The 17,706-nt window shown below is 41.7% G+C and overlaps 1 protein-coding gene across 4 annotated transcripts in view; it reads left to right on the top strand.

The window, feature by feature from the left end:
* Window positions 1-17,706, top strand: part of RNF220 (ring finger protein 220) — a 337,388-nt gene that overhangs the window by 289,617 nt on the left and 30,065 nt on the right. For all 4 annotated transcript variants that reach the window (XM_056845154.1, XM_056845153.1, XM_056845155.1 and 1 more), the window contains 4 exons: window positions 5,401-5,497; window positions 6,524-6,610; window positions 11,218-11,273; window positions 12,829-12,907. In XM_056845154.1, coding sequence (XP_056701132.1) covers window positions 5,401-5,497; window positions 6,524-6,610; window positions 11,218-11,273; window positions 12,829-12,907 — 319 coding nt within the window. The remainder of the gene's footprint in view (window positions 1-5,400; window positions 5,498-6,523; window positions 6,611-11,217; window positions 11,274-12,828; window positions 12,908-17,706) is intronic.

Raw genomic sequence — 17,706 nt, 5'->3', positions numbered from 1 at the left:
TGGGAATTAGATATAATAAAATCAATACACTCACACTAATGATCTATCAGAAATATAGCGGAAATTATACCATGATTTTGTGCCAGATTTTGTGCACCAGAATTTTATACTCAGCTTTCAGTCCTGGAATCAGTGAAGTAATGAGAGCATCTCTGAGCACAAGTCAAGTGAATATGCCATGTCATGAAATAACCACAGGAGAACCACAGATTCGTAGAAAAGTCTCTAATTTAATAACTTATTATTAAGCATAAAACAATGTGGGGGTTTAAACCCCTTCCAAATGGATCTCGCAACAGATCTCGCAAAACCACGGTTGGCACAGCAGCCTATCTAGTAGAAATTGTTTTTTTCCTACCTTCCCTTTCCTGAGAGCACCAAAAGGAAGATGCAGTGTGTTAGTAGGCCCACATTGTTGAAAAGCCACACAATGTGAGCAGCTGCAGTGAGCAGGTGAAATTTCTCTTCCCCCTTTCTTTTGCCAGCAGTGCTTCCAGTGGCAGAGTAGTCACTGATGGGGTAAAAGGCAGAAAATGGCAAATTCACCCACTTCTTCCCATTACTGCAGCTGTCTGTGTCCCATGGCTTTTTGTCCATGTGAGTCTCCCAACTCTTGACCCTTATCTGTGCTTTCAGAGGGTTGTGGGGGTAAGTGGAAAAACTTGCACTTCTGCCAGTGCCTTTTGTTAGTAGGATTCAACCCAAAGTTAAAATTCCTGATGGCTGGAAGGGGAGCTGAGGAAGCAGCTTAGCTAGCCTAGACTGGTGCTATTTGGTGAGGAAGAGTGGTTTTTTACTGAGAGATACACGCACAACTCCTGCTCTATTAAATGGTGGGTGGGGTTCAGGGCTCCTTAACAAGCTTGAGAAGCATCTGAGGGTGAATGTGAAGCCTCAGAAAGCAAGGCTCTTCTATGTCCAAGTGAGGGTGTGTGCACAGCTACAACCATAGAAGTTAAAATTCCCTCAAACACTCATTGACAGCATCAGTAGGCTGTGGGGCAGGGATAGCTTTCTGACCTGTGCATGCAGCAGACTCTGCCAGCAGCCTCCCATCCTGTCACTGGCTTCCTTAGCGAACCCTTCTAGATCATGCTGTTTCTGCAGCACTGCAGTCCTGACTCTGCCACAAGCTCGCCTGCCTCTGTTCTTAATGGTGCCTGGTAGAGTAGAACATAGTATAGTTCCTCCTCCTTTTGTTAATGGAAAATAGGGGCATGCAACCCTTGTACATTAGAATGAATTAACTGGGTGATGTTTTATTGGCCACTGTTGCACGGCTGGGTTTGCTGTCACTTTTCAACTTTCTGAACTCCTGCCTGCCATGGAAATGTATTTGTACCAAAGACTTTTACATTTCCTAAGCACGTGTGTATGCGTACGTACATGCACACTCACACAGCAGGTGTGATCCTGTCAGGTATTCTTGCTTTTCAAAACCCTAGTTAATCCATTTGTAACAGCTCTTGTCCAGAAATCTGGTTTGAATGAGCCTGAGATGAATAATTAATGTCAGGCAGTTCAGACGTCAAATATTTGAACAGCTGCTGTGGTGTTTTTGCTGGCTCAGTGCAGTGAAGAAATGTGAATGAGCTGGGCTGGAAGGGTCAACTAAAACCTTGACCCTATTGGAACTGGCCCTCAGGCTATCCTTATGGTGCCCAAAGGGTCCCATATGGGTAGTTTCAGCTGTGTGGGGGCCATTCTTAGAGTTCTGCAGCATTAGTACTTCTCAGTTGCAACTTAGAAATTAAAACCTTTTTCTCTCTCAGTCGCACTGCGGCTTAGGGCAGGGATCCGTGACTCTCTAAAGCTGAGGGATAGTAATAGCTTATATGTCAAACCTTCCAGTTGGTGCAGGAGCTTGTTTTGTTCCGCACACTAAGAACTCTAGGCCACCTCTGCCACCCATGGCTCTTCAGATGTGCTCTACTGATGAAGCATAAGAAGCTTTTCTGACTTGAGTGGTGGTCCTTATAGACATCCTTTTCTGGCAACATCAGTTGTTCACTGGAATGTAAGAAAATGAGGCCTTGTGGGTGGTTGTACTAACTTCTGTGTTCATTCAGGGGCAGAACTCCAAATTCTGTAGAAAGAAGCCCCCAGTTCTGTGATTACAGCAAATGCAAGTTAATTGATGCCACTGTTTCTTAATCTACGATGTTCTGGCTGCAGAACATATTTAGAATCATTCAGTGACAAGCAATTTGATGGACCCAAGGGGGAGATATTATTAGAGATACAATGGAAGGACTAGGGGCCAGCCCAGGGCAAAGGGATTCTTAAATTTCTGAGCCAAGTACAAAATTCCACAGAAACACTTGGACAAATGCTAATATTTTTAGATGTCTCCATCTTGCTTCCTCCTTGCTTTTGTTTTAATTTTGTGTGACTGTTGCTGTAACACAGCCATCTTATTCATCCTTATCCTCGGTGGCAAGGAAACTCCAGTTTGTTCAATTGATCTTGGTGCAGCTTGTGAGGGGAGAAGGGAGCACATGAACCCTGGGTTTGTGAAAGGAATGAGCGTAATTGTGATGTTTCTTTATGGCAAGACCGAAATGAACATGCTCTAGAAAAAATTTTTGATGGCCGATACTCCACAACTCTTAGTGGAATATAGGCTACACAGGTTTCACTGTTAGTCTCTGGAATAACAGTGTTGAACATGTGGAAAATGCAGAAGGAAGAGCCCTTTTGCTGTTGTAAAGACTTGCATGTGATCTGATGACTTCATTTGCATATGGATTGGAATTCAGATAGCTTGAAACTTTGCTCTTGTTTTTGCACCTACTATGTTACTGAAGAGAAGCACGGTTTTTGTCAGTTGGTTTACCCCAGCCCCAACTTTTGGCAACCTATTACCAGGATACATTTCATTTAGATGACATTTGGATCACCCCAAGGTCGAGTTAGGTTGCAGGGGGATGGGAAGAATGAAACTTCTGCGTTCAACATCTAGGTCTTTGAGAGATTAATGCTATCAGTCCTCGGTTTTGGCAGCTGTGGAGGATAGTCTTTTAGTGGGTCCTCTGTGTTTTTTTTTTCCTCCTAATGTCCAGAGCCAGCGTGATGTTAGTGGTTAAGGTGTTGGACTAGGACCTGGGAAATCCAGGTTCAAATCTTCACTCTGCTTTGGAAACTTGCTTTGGAAACTTGCTGGGTGACCTTGGGCCAGTCACACGCTCTCAGCCCTGACCATGGCTAGTATTTGGATGGGAGACCTCCAAGGACTACAAGGGTCGTGACGCGGAGGCCGGCAATGGCAAACCACCTCTGAGCATCTCTTGCCTTGAAAATCTTACAGGGGCGCCATAAGTCAGGGCCTCCCAGGGAAGCGCATCACACCTAATGGACTGAAAGGGTCATAGGCTTGCTAGGTCAGCCTCTGCTGAGAGGGACCAGAAATGTATTATATTTGGAAGAATCTATGAAGTTTGATAATGCGAGCTATAGTAGATGAACTAGGCAAGGATTGCATTCTAATGATCCACATTGCCAAGCTGTGCATTATATTTCAAGAATATCTATTATGCAAGTGTCTGTAGCTATATTGCAAAGGGTGAAACTGAGCCCTTAAGTTTAACTGGCTAGCTTTAGTAGAATTTCAGATTCAAAATGTTCAAGTAGAAATGGAATCAGGAAACTTGCAGAATACAGGAGCTGTGGTTAACTTTTTAGTCTTTGTAGCCATAGAGGACTTGCCAAATTTGTATTTGGGAATTCACATGTCAGGGTTCCCTGGTGGGCACCACTGCACCTACCAATACTTCTCTTGACACCCAATACACTTTTCGGAAAGTAGGCAAAGCCATTATAAGGATGGGCTTGTTTTTGGCTACCTCCATTAAAGCGGAAGGTTTTTCCACTGGAGGATTAGGAGGCTGGTGAGCACCTGGGCTTTCCTTAACCAGTGTGTGGCTCTGTTCCTCTTTCAAGCTTTTCTTATTCCCAGGAGGTATGATGAAGGAGGTATTCTGTTTGGCTTCTCCTCCTGTGGCAGCAAATTTGAGTTTGGCTTCGCCTCACATGACGGGCCATTTTGAGGTGGTACTGACTACCCCCTCTCAAAATTCCAAGTGTGCCCATGACCTCAAAACGTTTGGGGACCCCTGATTTATAACATAAGGTTGCTCATTTGCTTGTATAATCTAAATTAAAAATGTGTCCCTTTCTTTGAGGCACTTCTGGCATACTGCATCTTGGTCCTGTTTGCTCTTCTCATTATAATCAGGTTAATGTGAGCTAGCTAATCCAGTGTGGGTGGAGGTAGGTGGCAAGCAATTCAATGTTATGAAAGTTTATGACAGAATTGGTGGTAGTATCTGGAACTTTATTCCTTCCGGTACACATAAGCATTTCTGCTTCTCATTTCAGTTTTGCCAGTGTTTCTCTTTTGAGCATATCTACACTTGGAGTATAGGGAATTCTCCCTTGGCGTACAAGTTGTGGCTTGTTTTTTTATGTTCTACCTGTATTTTAATTGGATGTTCATGTATGTTTTGCTTTGCTTACCTCAAAAACCTTGATACTTCACAAAGCTATTGAGTTGGATCCAGCAGTCATTTCTGCTGATGGAAGGGATTGTCAACAGAACACGTCTTTCTTTCCTTCTCTGTCCCACTGCAGCCTGAAATGCTGCTCCAACACTAAGAAACAGCATGAGGGGGCAAATTTGGGTCTGCATTGGGAGGGTGAATTGGCAAAAATCCCTCCTCCATTAGCAGGAATCTACAACTGGATCCAACCCTGAACTGCTGGTCCCAGTTCAGTTTGCGTCTTGCAGACTCCTCATTCTTCACAGTTCACTGTCATACCCCTCCTCCGAGATCCTCTAACGTTGAAGAAAGTGATAAGAATTCTGTAATAACTGTGTTTCATAAAATGTAGTTCCACATTTTGATTTATCCGTTTTAAATGTAGGAAATTCTAAAGAATTTCTACTATTATGTTACTTACAGCAAAGCAAGGGAAATGTGTGGATTAAACCATAGTTGACATGAGCCTGGGTGAATGTATACAGATGAGATTATGGACAGGGCTGTGATTTAATGTCAGAGCATCTACTTGACATGCAGAAGGTCCTAGGTTCAACCCCCAGCAGAAGGTCCTAGGTTCAATCCCCAGCATCTCCAGTTAAAGCACCAGGTAGAAGGTGATGTGAAAAATCTCCAATGGAGACTCTGGAGAGCCACTGCCAGTCAGAGTAGACCTTGATGGACCAATGGTCTGATTCAGTATAAGGCATGTATTCAGTATAAGGAATACATCCTATGCATTCTCTCCCCTGTTCCATTATTTCCCCTGTTCCATCCTTGTGTTCCCGTCCCTCCTAGACTAAGTGTTCCTACATTTGGAGTTCCTTGTGATATGTACTTAACACATTTTCTTTTTTTTTAGGATCCGGGTTCGTCATGTGCAGTGGTAAGGAGAATCCAGACAGTGATGCTGACCTTGATGTGGATGGAGACGACACACTGGAATACGGGAAGCCACAGTATCATTTTTATATGTTCTGAACTCCCACCAGTACCAGCTTTGTCAGGCTGCTCAAACTTTTGCAGCTCCTACCATGCATGCCTGAGTTTTCTTTGAACCAAAAGTAAGTCCTCCTTGTCGTAGGCATTCTAAAAGTTTTCAGTTTGTGGTACTTTCCACACAATTTTGTAAGCTGAACTCTCCGGCACTAATTCTCAAACAGTAGCAATCACATGCTGATGCTGAAGAGAGGCATGTTCTCTTTGTACTGCTTTTGAAATAACATCCTTATCAAACAGGTTGCTTTTGCCCATTTGTTTTGACATTTCAAGGAACTTTTAAAATGCAGTCTTCAGAGCCTTAACAGACAATAGAAAAGAATTTCCTAGTGTAGTTACAGTTGCATGCTGTCTTGGCGCCATATCTAATTGCAGAAAAGAAGACAAAACCACAATATACATAAAGACAGTTCCTCACATTCCTGTAGTCAATGGGGAGTTTTTACAGTGACAACAGTTCCCAGCAGTTCCGGGTCTCCAGTGAAGCCCCCTTGTTACTGTTTGCTGTTCTTTTATAGGCTGCTTAGGAGCCGCCTCCTAACATAAGCATCATTGGGCACTCATGCAGAGTCAGGTTCTACTCCTTGCACCTGGCACTCCCTAATTGGGAAGGCTGAAGTCTAGAAGGAATTGATCCTACAGCTACTTGGATGGAACCTAGCTGCCAATATGCTCCAAGCCAGGGGTGTTGAACTCAGTCGTTACCAGGGCCACATATGACATAAATGTCACTTGGCTGGGCCATGCCTTGCCAGCCCAGATTGAGAGGGGGGGGCTGCCTTGGCTGGCTCACCGGCCTGATAAGAGCTCTCAAAGGGCCAAATCCAGCCCACGGGCCTTATGTTAGACACCCCTGCTCTAAGCTCAAATAAAGTTCCCTGACAACACCATTCCCTACTCCTTGAAGAGGTTCTTCTATGGTGGCAGTACAACTTGTTCCAAAAGCTTCGTGCTGTGTTATGTTCTCCTTAACCTTCCATGCTCAGATACACAGAAGCAGATATCATTCCATGCACTGGAGAAGAACCAGGGGAAGCTAAAGAGAGAGAGGCGCTTCGAGGTGCTGTCTTAAAGTAAGTGTGGGTTTTTTTAAAGTATTGTTCAGGGGCATGGAGAGGATATGCTTCATTGTGCTTGTTGAAGGGTGGAGCTTTTTTATGGCAGGTATTTGCCTGGCTCAGTGCGACACACAACAGAGTAGGGTAAAGAGAGCTTGGGAGTAGGGCAAAGAGAGTTTGGGAGGAGTCATATGTCAAGAGATGGTTATCTATCTAAGGCAGGAAGCAGTAAAATTACCCTGGCTACATTTACACCCAAGGCAATTTTTACTACTTTATCCCTTGGCAGTGTTTTCCCATGCTTCCTCTGAGCTCTGCAGCTAACTATAATCTGTAGTCATAGAAACTTCTGCACTGGGGGGGGAGTCTCAAAGTTATGTCATAAAGTATAAAAATTAGGTAGATTTATAGAACAATGCTTAATTTACTGATGCAAAATCTGGGTTTTGAGAAACAGTTTTGGCAGGAACTGGGCAGAGTGTAGAGGTAAGGGGAAGCAGATATCTCTTTTGTAGGTAAGTAGAGGACAAGAATTGTGAGCTCTGGAGAACACAATTAAGCTCACTTGTATCCCATTGAAGTCAGAGCAGCAAGTGCAGTGTTTAAGGGCTTATTTCTTTGATTTGAATAGGCCTTAAGTATCCTTAACTTCCTCTGTGTTGTGCTCTGAGTGGCACTGTGAGTGCAGAGGTTAGTTTTCTGAACACTTGAAGCCCCACACGGAGCTCCCTTTGGTTTCTCCTTCTTTATTAGATATTCCCGTACTTTCAGTCACCTCTGTATTCATAAGAACTGGAAATAAGCTCTTCTAACATAGAAGCAAGTGTTGAAATTTTCAGGAGTATGTAAATGCCCATATCCTGTGTTTTGAATGGTTATCTGTGAGGCAAAAGTTCAGGCATACAGATTTCTGTATCTCTTCTAAATGAGATATGATTATCAGTAGCTGGGTGTCTGTTGAGTTTCATCTCTTGCCCATAGCCATTTATTTATTCAAATTTCTTAGGTGCCTTTCATTTGCTTGGCCCTAAAGGAAACACACCTCCCGAAAGGCAGATCCAGTATGAACAGTGGTATTCCAAGACAGCACATGCAGTTGTTGTTTTTTTAAGAAATGCTTTGCAAAATCAGCATAGCAGGTAGCTGAGAATTCTTCATAATTAACTGTTGGGCATGAAAAGGAAAGCGCTCTCTCTCTCTCTCTCTCTCTCTCTCTCTCTCTCTCTCTCTCTCTCTCTCTCTCTCTCTCTCTGTGTGTGTGTGTGTCTGTCTGTCTGTCTGTCTGTCAGCTCTTCATCACTCAGAACAGTTCCACAACATAGTACTCCACCAGCACAGTGGTGGCAGAGAAGGATGCCCTTCGTTGCTGTCATTGCCACAGAACAAGTCATAAAATGGGGCTGTAAATTGTGGCCCATTGAGTTCATACTGAATGTTTAACTACTGGATTTTTAGCTTGTTTCTCGACAGTTTCATAGCCCAGATTGCCTTCTTTAACACCACAGGAAGGCTTAACTTAACTGCTGGGTAACAATGTACCAAGAAAAATGTGTTTTCCAAGGGCCAGTTGTGTATACCAAATATGACCCATCAGGCTAGTAACAACTGGTGGCAGGAACAATTTAACCCCCTAGTGCATTCTGGAATCCAGCGCAATACAGAAGTCTTCAGGGGTGGACCACTTTAACAAGCCGTGGTTCTTGCTGTGCTGGTCTTGGTATTCTAGGTTGCTGTAAGCTGACAGCTGTAGTTCTACATGAGCCTCACAGCAGAAAACTGTAGGAAGCACTTCAGGCAAATAACCAAATGGGTGTTAACAGAGAGGTAAAAAATGAATTGGTTTTTCAAGCCCTCTGCCCTGCCTGGAAACAGCACTTACGCTGCCCTGCTCTCTTAGGCTGAGTGAGCCTTGGAGGTCAAGGTTGAAGCGATTGATAGAGCAGTGAAATGAAGTTTTCCTACTGCTTAGCTTGTTGCAAAGAATGGCTTGAAATCAGGGTTCACTTCATAATAACGCTTATCTGCCTGGATCAGATGACAAGTCCCTTCAGTAATCTGAATTGACAGTGACTAATATTGAATGCTTCAGAGGAAATTAGAAACTCAGGTTTTTTGGAACTCTTCTAGTGCTCCATTCCTGGAGCCCAGAATGGGTAACAGCGGTTTAAACATAATAAAAGCAACTATTGAAAAACAAAGGAATGTTATAAAACAAGTGAAGTTATCCCCAGACATCAAGAACCTGTACAAGTGGAAGGAAGTTCCATAGTTATTGAGAACCTCCATCTGAATGCCGATCGTGCTTTGACTAATCAGGGGTGCCACATTACTGATTTTAGGGGTCATGACCAAACATAATGGAAAGGGCTTCAAGATATGTAAAGTTCCATCTTTATTTGATAAATCTTTCATAAGCTCAGAGTAACATACAGCAGTTTTTGCAGATGCAAACTCCTCTGTTCACAAGGGACTGGTAATCATTCAGGGGGAGGGAGGGATAAAAGAAACGGAGTGTAATAAAAACAATATTCCAGAGGCACCAAATCTATTTTACACATAAAAGAAACAGATATTTGTATCATGCTATGCACAGCCAGTCCCAACATCCATCAAAGAACAATACTGTTTGCAGGCAGCCCCATGCTAAATGGCAATTTGTTAAAGAGGTGCTGCAGACTAGGCTGTCATGGGTGGGGAGAAGATTTGTAGTCCCTGGTGTGATGGTATCTCTAGAGCCCTACACAGGAAGTAGGTATATAATTATTCCCAGGTCTTATAAGAGGGTCAGGGTCATCCCATTGGTTCCATGACTATGTGGTGACTTGAACCTAAGTATATTCAGACTTAGTCCAGAATTCTAACCACTGTACCACACCTGGCTCTCTGTAGCTGTATAGATCAGAACTAGCATCTTGAATTGTCTTCAGAAGGTAATGGGGAATAATTGGTACAGAGGTTGGTATAAATTTCCTTTCCTTTATTCCATTCTTTATGCTTGAGGACCAACTGGTCATAAGCAAAACAAATTCAGTACATTCCATAATTCATAAATAACCATAATACAAAAATATAATATCTAAACAGTACAGTTAAAAAGAGGTATTAAAAACCGTAGATAAAATTTTTTGCCACAGCAATTTGGGTCAGTATCAGCCAATAATGTTGCAACTATCTCTTGCTTTAGGCAGGTCCCCACCTCTGAATATATATTCTGATCCATTTGTCTCTGGCGAGAGCATGATTTTTACAATCTACAAAAAAATGCCAAACAGTGTCCAAACTCCCTGATCCTTGGTATAAATTGCTTTCAACAGCCCTGCCTTCAAAAGGCAGCATTTTGCCCTAACCAGATTGTATCATTAGTGCTCTACTTGACCTCTTTCTGCTTCATCTGCCTCTGATCACCAGTGAAACCAGGAACCTGTACCAACAAAATGTTGCAAGAGGACCTATGATAATCACTGTGTCTTTGCTCTTGTATTAACTATGGTTGTACACATCAGCCAAACTATGAACACATCAGTCATCAAGGTTATTCTCAACATGTTCTTGAATCCACTTTTGTTGGGCCTTAGTCTGCTTTATTTGGACCTGGGTTCCTGGGTGGGCAAAGACAAGCCATTAAGCCGGTAGAAGAGTGGTAAATGCTGGTAGAAGAAACGGAGCATAACAGTAAGGCCAAGACTAGCTGTAAACCTGGCCCTGACTTTGAAGCATTTAGAACTTGGTCAGATCAGTGTAAAGCAATAAACTGTCTGATGAGGGAGGGAGAACTAAGTTGGCTCTGAAGAAAATAATACGATTAACTAATCCTCATTGGATTGTAAAAGAATGATGTCTCATGCACTCATATAACAAAATAACACTTTATACCTGAAGCCTGTAGAAACAGGCCTGCAATGTTCTAGAAAGCTATTTGTGCCCTCTTTATAAAAGTGGTACCAAAATATTTGCCTTTAATAGCATGTTGTAAGTCATTCAGTGGTCATAGATCGCTAACATTTTTGTATATGGAATGGAATTCTTTTACACAGCATGTTTCTGTTGTTTGTCCTGAAGCTTTAACTGTCCTCTTGTTGTTTTTTACTATAACCCTTTACTCACAGTATTGGGATTTTATTACCTTCTGCAACAGTCTTAAGTACTTAAATGGTTCACTGGTACAAGCCATCACATTGAGTTTCTTGGAGGAAAGGTGGGATAAAATTGTGATAAACATATGATTGGTCACTGTTCTGTGTTTCTCAGAAAACACATAAACAAGGCATCCTTGTGATAGACTTCTTAGACAAATTCTAATGGAGTCCAGAAAGTTTTTTAAAAAAAACTTTTACTTTTCAAGTCCTACATAAGGCCACAGTTAGATCTGGGACAGGAATTGGTCTCATCTTTACCATAAACTCATTGTTTGACCTGCCAAAAGGTGCATTTTTCTTATCCATGAAATGGGAATAATAGTGACTTACTAAACACAGTTGTGAGGATCAGCACAAAGACTGTAAAGCGCTTGACATTTTTTAAATGTTATGTAATGAAAAAATATTAGTAATGGTGGATGAAAATGCATGCTGTAGAGTTTTTTTCCTGTGATTCATTTTTATGATGTATATTTTTCTTTCCAGTGGTGGCACACCTAGTACCCGAATAACACCAGAATTCTCTAAGTGGGCAAGTGATGGTGAGTGTAAGATGCCTGTATGTAGCTTCTAGGTAGTGTAATAAACTGTGCCTTCTGTTGTTGAGGCTTTGATAGGAGAATTCTCCTAGCAGGCTATCTGTGTTCTGGAAACAGGTACTGTCTTTATTCCCCAGTACAAAATCTGAAGCAACTAAAACTCTGGGATCAAGAAAATTAGAGTGTGATTTTCTGGTTTCTATTCCTGTTGCCAACCTGCTGTATCTCATTCCTCTTGGTTTGGAAGATGATACAGGGAATGTGGTGCCTCTGTGTTCTCAGGATTCACTCCAAGATTACTGAACATCCTAGATCATTTTCCTACACAATGCAAGTCCTGTTTCTTTGAGGTGTATGCTCATGTCTCTTTTCTGTTACATAAAATAAGGAATCCAGGGCAGTGCACATACAGTGAGCTTTATGACAGGGATCTCCCAATCCATACTCGAATAGCCTAGCCATCATAACACATAAGCTCCCCCACTGGTGCATTTGTAAGCATTCTGAAGTGACATTTGCATACACATTAAGATGCTGGAGGTAGTGTGCATGTTAGTACAAAATAATGAAGTGCCCATGTTGTTCTTAGCAATACTTTCAAAGGCAAACCAGGCAGAGCAAGCAATGGGGGAAGTATTCTGAACTGGAGTGGAGAATAAGTTCAACAACTGCTGTCATCTGGTTCTTGGTGTGTGATACAACACATGTATGGTGGGAGAAAGTAAAGTATCATTAAGGCAGCTAAGCTAGGAGCAGGGGAAGGTTCTGTCAGAGTAGAAATCACTTACAGGTGAACTACTTAGAATTGCTGGTGCTGTTCCCTGATGCCTTTCCTCAAATGAATTCCAAAAGTTGTGTGGAAGTTCCTGTTGTGTGCCAGTTCCTGTTGTAAAGCTACAGAAATGGGCCTGACTCCGCAGGTGATTTCTGTGAATGGATAAATGTATCTTGGTTTGCAGTTTACACAGCATTATTAGAGTAGGGCTCACTGAGGGAGTGGGAGGGAAGGTAGTTGTGGATTTCCTTTGTTGTGCAGAGGGTTGGACTAGATGGTCCTTGAGGGCCTTTCCAACTCTGTGTTTCTGTGTTAAGGAAAAAACTTGTTCATACCAAAACCATTTGCTCAATTGTTCCACAAGAATTACCCTCAGGAACCATCCTATTTTAGTAATTCATCCTTTGAGTCTGACAGATTTGAAAAAGTGGGTAATTCTGGGGGCTCCAGTACTGGGGGCTCAGGAAGCAGCAATACATTAGAGGAAGGCACCCACAACCAAATATTTGGCTTTGAATAGTCCACGGCTCTCATCACTTCCACAAGTTTTGTGCAATGAGTTCTGCTGGTCTGCCACATTGGGACAGTCAGAAATGCACTCTAATATAACAATGCCAGTCACTGTGATAATCCTGTAAATTGGTGGGAACTAGCATGTTCTTTGTACAATTCCTGGAATTGGAAGCCAATTCAGGAAAAGTCCGTCAATCCTTTGGCTTCTTTGGGACTTCAGTTTAGTTAAATGTCACCCATAACTGACCTGGGACCTTCTTCTCTTCGCAGAAATGCCATCAACGAGTAATGGGGAGAGCAGTAAACAGGAGCCCATACAAAAGACCTGCAAGAACAGCGACATAGAAAAGTGAGTGTGGCTTTGGCATGGCTTTCTTTGCTATGGCATGAGCCTTCTTACAGAGGTCATAGCCATTAGCAGCATGTCACATGCTGTAGAGTTGGTTGCATTTCTCAAGACTCTCCACTACTTCTTTGGGGGCTGAAAATCAAATGGGTGTCTCATATTTCTACAGTAGGGGTGCAATCATCTGTTGTAGAAGTGGCCATCAGAGGAAGAGGTAAAAACCCTCTTTACTATGTTGATCTCAAAGTAATAGGATGATATCATGGTTCATTGCCAAGTCCTCTATCCAGTTTTTGTGGCTTAAACGGATGGTGGAAAGTTTTCTCCTTGTTTCAAAGCACAGCCATTTTCCCTCCCCCAGGATGTGTTATTTTTTTCAGCAGCCTCACTTGACATAACCTTCCTGGGGAAGAGAATGGGATTATTTTAATCTTCCTTTCCATTGGGAATGAATCAAATGAGACAGGATCCTCATTTTGCTGCATCAAAGACATCAAAGTGAGGAGTCCAGAGTGAAACATGACTTTTACAGTGTCTTGCAGCCAAGCAGTGCTATGTGCAGTGATATCCCCAGGATATTTTTGTGTATGTGTTGTAGATAGACTTGAAATCTTCAGAACAGAACTTACCTGAGAATCAATCAGTACAGTCGCTGGCTGGAAATTTAGTATGAACAGAGTGGTGTATTGAAGTTTTGCACATTATGTAAAATGTGACATGGGCTGCAACAAAAAAGGGGGAATGTTGGATGTGGTAGGGCAAGCCTCTCTATCAGCAAATCGCACCAGCCTTCAGATGAAGTACAGGAAGTGTTGAGAAATAGTATAGTATTTTCAGAGGGACACTTGCCATTGTTTGTATGTCCTAGGTGCAACAAACATTATCAGTTAAAGCTAAGCAATCCATTATTTTTGCACCTAGCATTTAACTTAGCAGTTAAGTTTGACAACACTTCATATGCTCCAGACTGCAGACAAAAGAGACGAGATGTCCAATATCATCATCCCCTCGCCCTGGTTTACTAAATGTTCAGTCTGATGAAGAATTCTGGGGTACTCAGAAGCTTGCTTGCTAATTTCTGAAGTTTTATTGTCACAACAAAATATATTTTTAATTATTATCCCACATTCTCAGTTTAGATGTTGTTACATTTTACACACTGAACTTGTTTCCATTCAGCATGCTATGTACCTGCATGTACTGCAATTCAGTCATCTCTAGTAATCTACATTAGTGACACTCCAGTTGCCATCCAGTCTTCCAAAACTGGAAATCTTTAACATGAGAAAGCTGAGAAACTTTGACACTTTCTACAACTTTTGTGTCCAGATGATGAATTGACATCACCCCCTTGATCAGATTATTAAAATGTTTTTTTCAGTGCATCTGTGCAGAACTCAAAACTCTTTCCAGGTGGTGCTTATAGTAATGAAATATGGCACTGTTCCTTCCTTTTGACAGCTTCTGACCCATCATGGGTCAAACTCTCCCGACTCTCAAATTCAAAAATTACACTTGCCCACTGAACTCCTATTACATTTGAACAAGTAACAGTTTCCGCATTTAACAGCATTTCCTCCTTAGTTCATAAGAAGTCCCCTGTGGAAAAGGGGTTAGTGGCTTTAGATAAAGGTTCGTAACTTCTGGGGAGAGCAGAAAGCAGAGGGTTCAGAAAGAAAGGTTCCTGCTGCTTTCTCCCCACTCCACAGGGATTTATGCGTGATAAATAGTTTGTGTCATGATGGTTAAGGAGCTAGGAAGCTGTGTGTGAAGGGGAGGGCTCTGTTAAATTAATTGTTAACCGGGATCAGACCTCGGGGCCTGGAAAAAAAAAAGTAAGGTGTTCTTTTATTTCTACTGTCTGGCTGCTTCCACTTGCGCTGCCAAGCCATGATATATGGTGACCCAGCCCAGCTAGCTAAATTGATTCATCTCCAGTTCCTGGTTCTTAATCTGGAGCTAAATTGGTTTCATTTTTCTTGTTTTGGGAGGTGCTTGTGGCATGCTCTCTGTGGGATCACTTTCTTCTGTTCATAACTTTAATTTTTGCTTTTAAATCTGGGTATTATTGATTGGTGTGTTAAGCTCCATGTAATGTCTGATTAGCATTTTAAAAAGTGTTTAGAAGCACATGGTTTATCACCTGTGTCAGCTGGGCTGTCCATTTAGAACAATGGTTAATGGAGTTAGCAGTGATTCTCTTTATTGATTCTACTTTTATAAGAATGACATTAATTTTCTTTCCCCTTTCCAAAACAAAATCCAGGCATGGAGAGTATCTTTTTAATTAGCTAATACGATACAGTAAACTGTCCTTGTTTTGGTGCACCGCTAATGTACTTGGGCTGAAAGTTAATGGAATGTGTGCGTTGCACTTCTTGTAGATGGATCTCTTGCATGCCAAGAGAGTAGCTGTCTTAGAGGGGAATGTGCTGGTTGCCCCTATCCTTTTTACCATCTTTACTGCCTCAGATCAATCTCCCCATCCTTGGTCTCTCTCTCTCTCTCCCAGTGTATTTGAACTTCATTTTATAAACTGTCATAGTAATGAGACAGGTAAAATTTAAGATTTCCTATTTATCTTTACTGAATACAAGGAATTCCATAATGTTTTCTAGTATCTATTTTTAGATAAAATGTTGTGAGAAAAGCAATGCTTAAATCCAGTGGCTGTGATTGCTGAAGGAGAATGCATCTTCCTTCCCATAAAATAATTTTGTGCCACTTTTAATCAAAGAAGTTTCATCGAGCAGTTTGCAAAAAGTAAAACCTGAGCCATAAACTTAAAATACAACCAACCAACCCCCAAAACTAATTAGAAGCGCAGCAAAACTGTAAAATAATCATAATCACCAAAAACAGATTGAAAAGATGAAAGTTTTTGCATGATCTCAAGATAATTAACATCAAGGAAGCCAAACAAATTTTCCAGGTAGAAATGTAAAATTTCCAGACATTTGAAAGTCATTGGGGGGGTGAGGGCTGGATTTTTCAGAAAAATATGCAGATATGCAATTCCTATCAAACCTGTACTAATTTTAGTGTTATAACAACATAAAATGCGTGACTGAGTATATAAAATTGTGCTATTTGGCATATGTATTTAGAAGAAAATCTTTTAGAGTCCGATGTTTTTATCACACTTCATAACTGGCTTGCTGATTGACGGAATTGTTCCTGTCATATTTATGATCTACCTTGAGTCCCAGTGAGAAAAGCATACTATAAATGAAGATAATATTGCTGAACTGTGCTCCCCAAAGAGGGTGTTCATAGCCTCAGATCTACCACAGAAAAGGCTCTGCTTCTTGTGGAGGTCATTCTTGCTTCCCTGTAAGATGTAATGTGAAGTGGGACTTCCTAGATCAGGGTTCCCCAACGTGGTGCCCATCACGCCCGCTGGCACCTTTCCTGGTGCCCACCAGGTTCTTTAAGGAAGTGGGTGGTGCCAGGTAGGGCTTTAGTATAGCAAGGCTACTGATTGTTGGAGATTTGATTGCATGTGGAGATTTTTTTTAATGTTGCTTTGGCAGCAGCTGCCACCACAACACAAAGATCTACACTGTGTTACTGAAGTTAAGCTGTGGCAATCATTTTGTGGCTGGCTCCACCTCCTGCAGCAGCCTTTTTGTAGTAGCCATTTTTGTTGCTGCACCTACCATGCCGTGTGAGAATTCCAAATGTGCCCGCAGGCTCAAAAAGGTTGGGGACCCTTGTCCTAGATTTTAAGCATTGGAGAAGATCATTTGGGAGGCAGTGTTCCCAAAGAAAATGCTCAAGTTTTAAAAAGCCGTTTAGGATTCAAATTGTGTTGAGACTGTGTTCTGCTACTGAGACATATTTTAAAAGTCTATGTACTGCTTTAGTATGTGTTCTGGAAAATAACGGGGCTGGAAAGAATTCTTGCACCCCGTTGCAGCTTTCATGGGCCTTAAAACGGTGATGAGATTTTCAGAATCCAGGACCTATTATTAATCCCAATTTTCAACACAGAATCCAATTTTTAGTTATATAACTTTTTATCTAATTGATTTATATGGTGTGGTGAAATGACATGGCTTCCCAGAGGGTTGATTTTCTGAGAATGCTTAAGGGTTGGGTTACCCTACCTTTACAGACGGTCTTATCAAAAGAAAGAGCAATTCCACCCCACCTTTCTCAATTGCTTCTAAATTTCACATTGCAGAGTTTGGTAGAGTGGTCAGTTAATGCAACCCAGCGGGACAAAGGAAAGCCAGGATAAGTGTTGCCTGTAAGGGACCTACTGAGTCTTAGAACTTATTATAATTTTCTAGTCTCTTCCCTTTTCTGCCAGGTAAATTTATAGTAGATATGGTTTGGGAAGCTTGTGGAAATAAGAAGTTCTCCCTTTAAGAAGGGAACAGACATGCTTTAGACAAAGTCTTTGGGGGGACTCTGAATGAGATATATACACAGCTTACCATGGTCTGAAGAGAGGTGACCAGCTAGATGGAGAAAATGGGTAAAACTGAGGTGAACAGAGCATGAACAACAAATCTAGAACCATTAAAATATTGCTTCCTATCTCTAACATTATAGAGATGTTTTAGACCTAGGGAAAGAAGATTGCATTCATATCTATTTGATTTTTCCTATACTCAGATGCTGTTGTTTTTGCTGTTCAACTGTGAGCTTTTTCTCATCGTTTTATTGCTTACTGATTTTCTTAAAGGTAAAATATTGTTTTTCTGAAATTGGAGTTATTTGGTCTTTGCAGCTATGGACAAAGCCTCCTGCTTTGGCTTGTGCTTATCAAAGTATGAGTGAAGCAAGGAGACTTT

Source organism: Euleptes europaea, chromosome 2 (genome assembly GCF_029931775.1).
Source record: "Euleptes europaea isolate rEulEur1 chromosome 2, rEulEur1.hap1, whole genome shotgun sequence".
Taxonomy (NCBI): domain Eukaryota; kingdom Metazoa; phylum Chordata; class Lepidosauria; order Squamata; family Sphaerodactylidae; genus Euleptes; species Euleptes europaea.
Note: the sequence above shows the minus strand (reverse complement) of the source record. Positions and strands in the feature narration are given on the sequence as shown.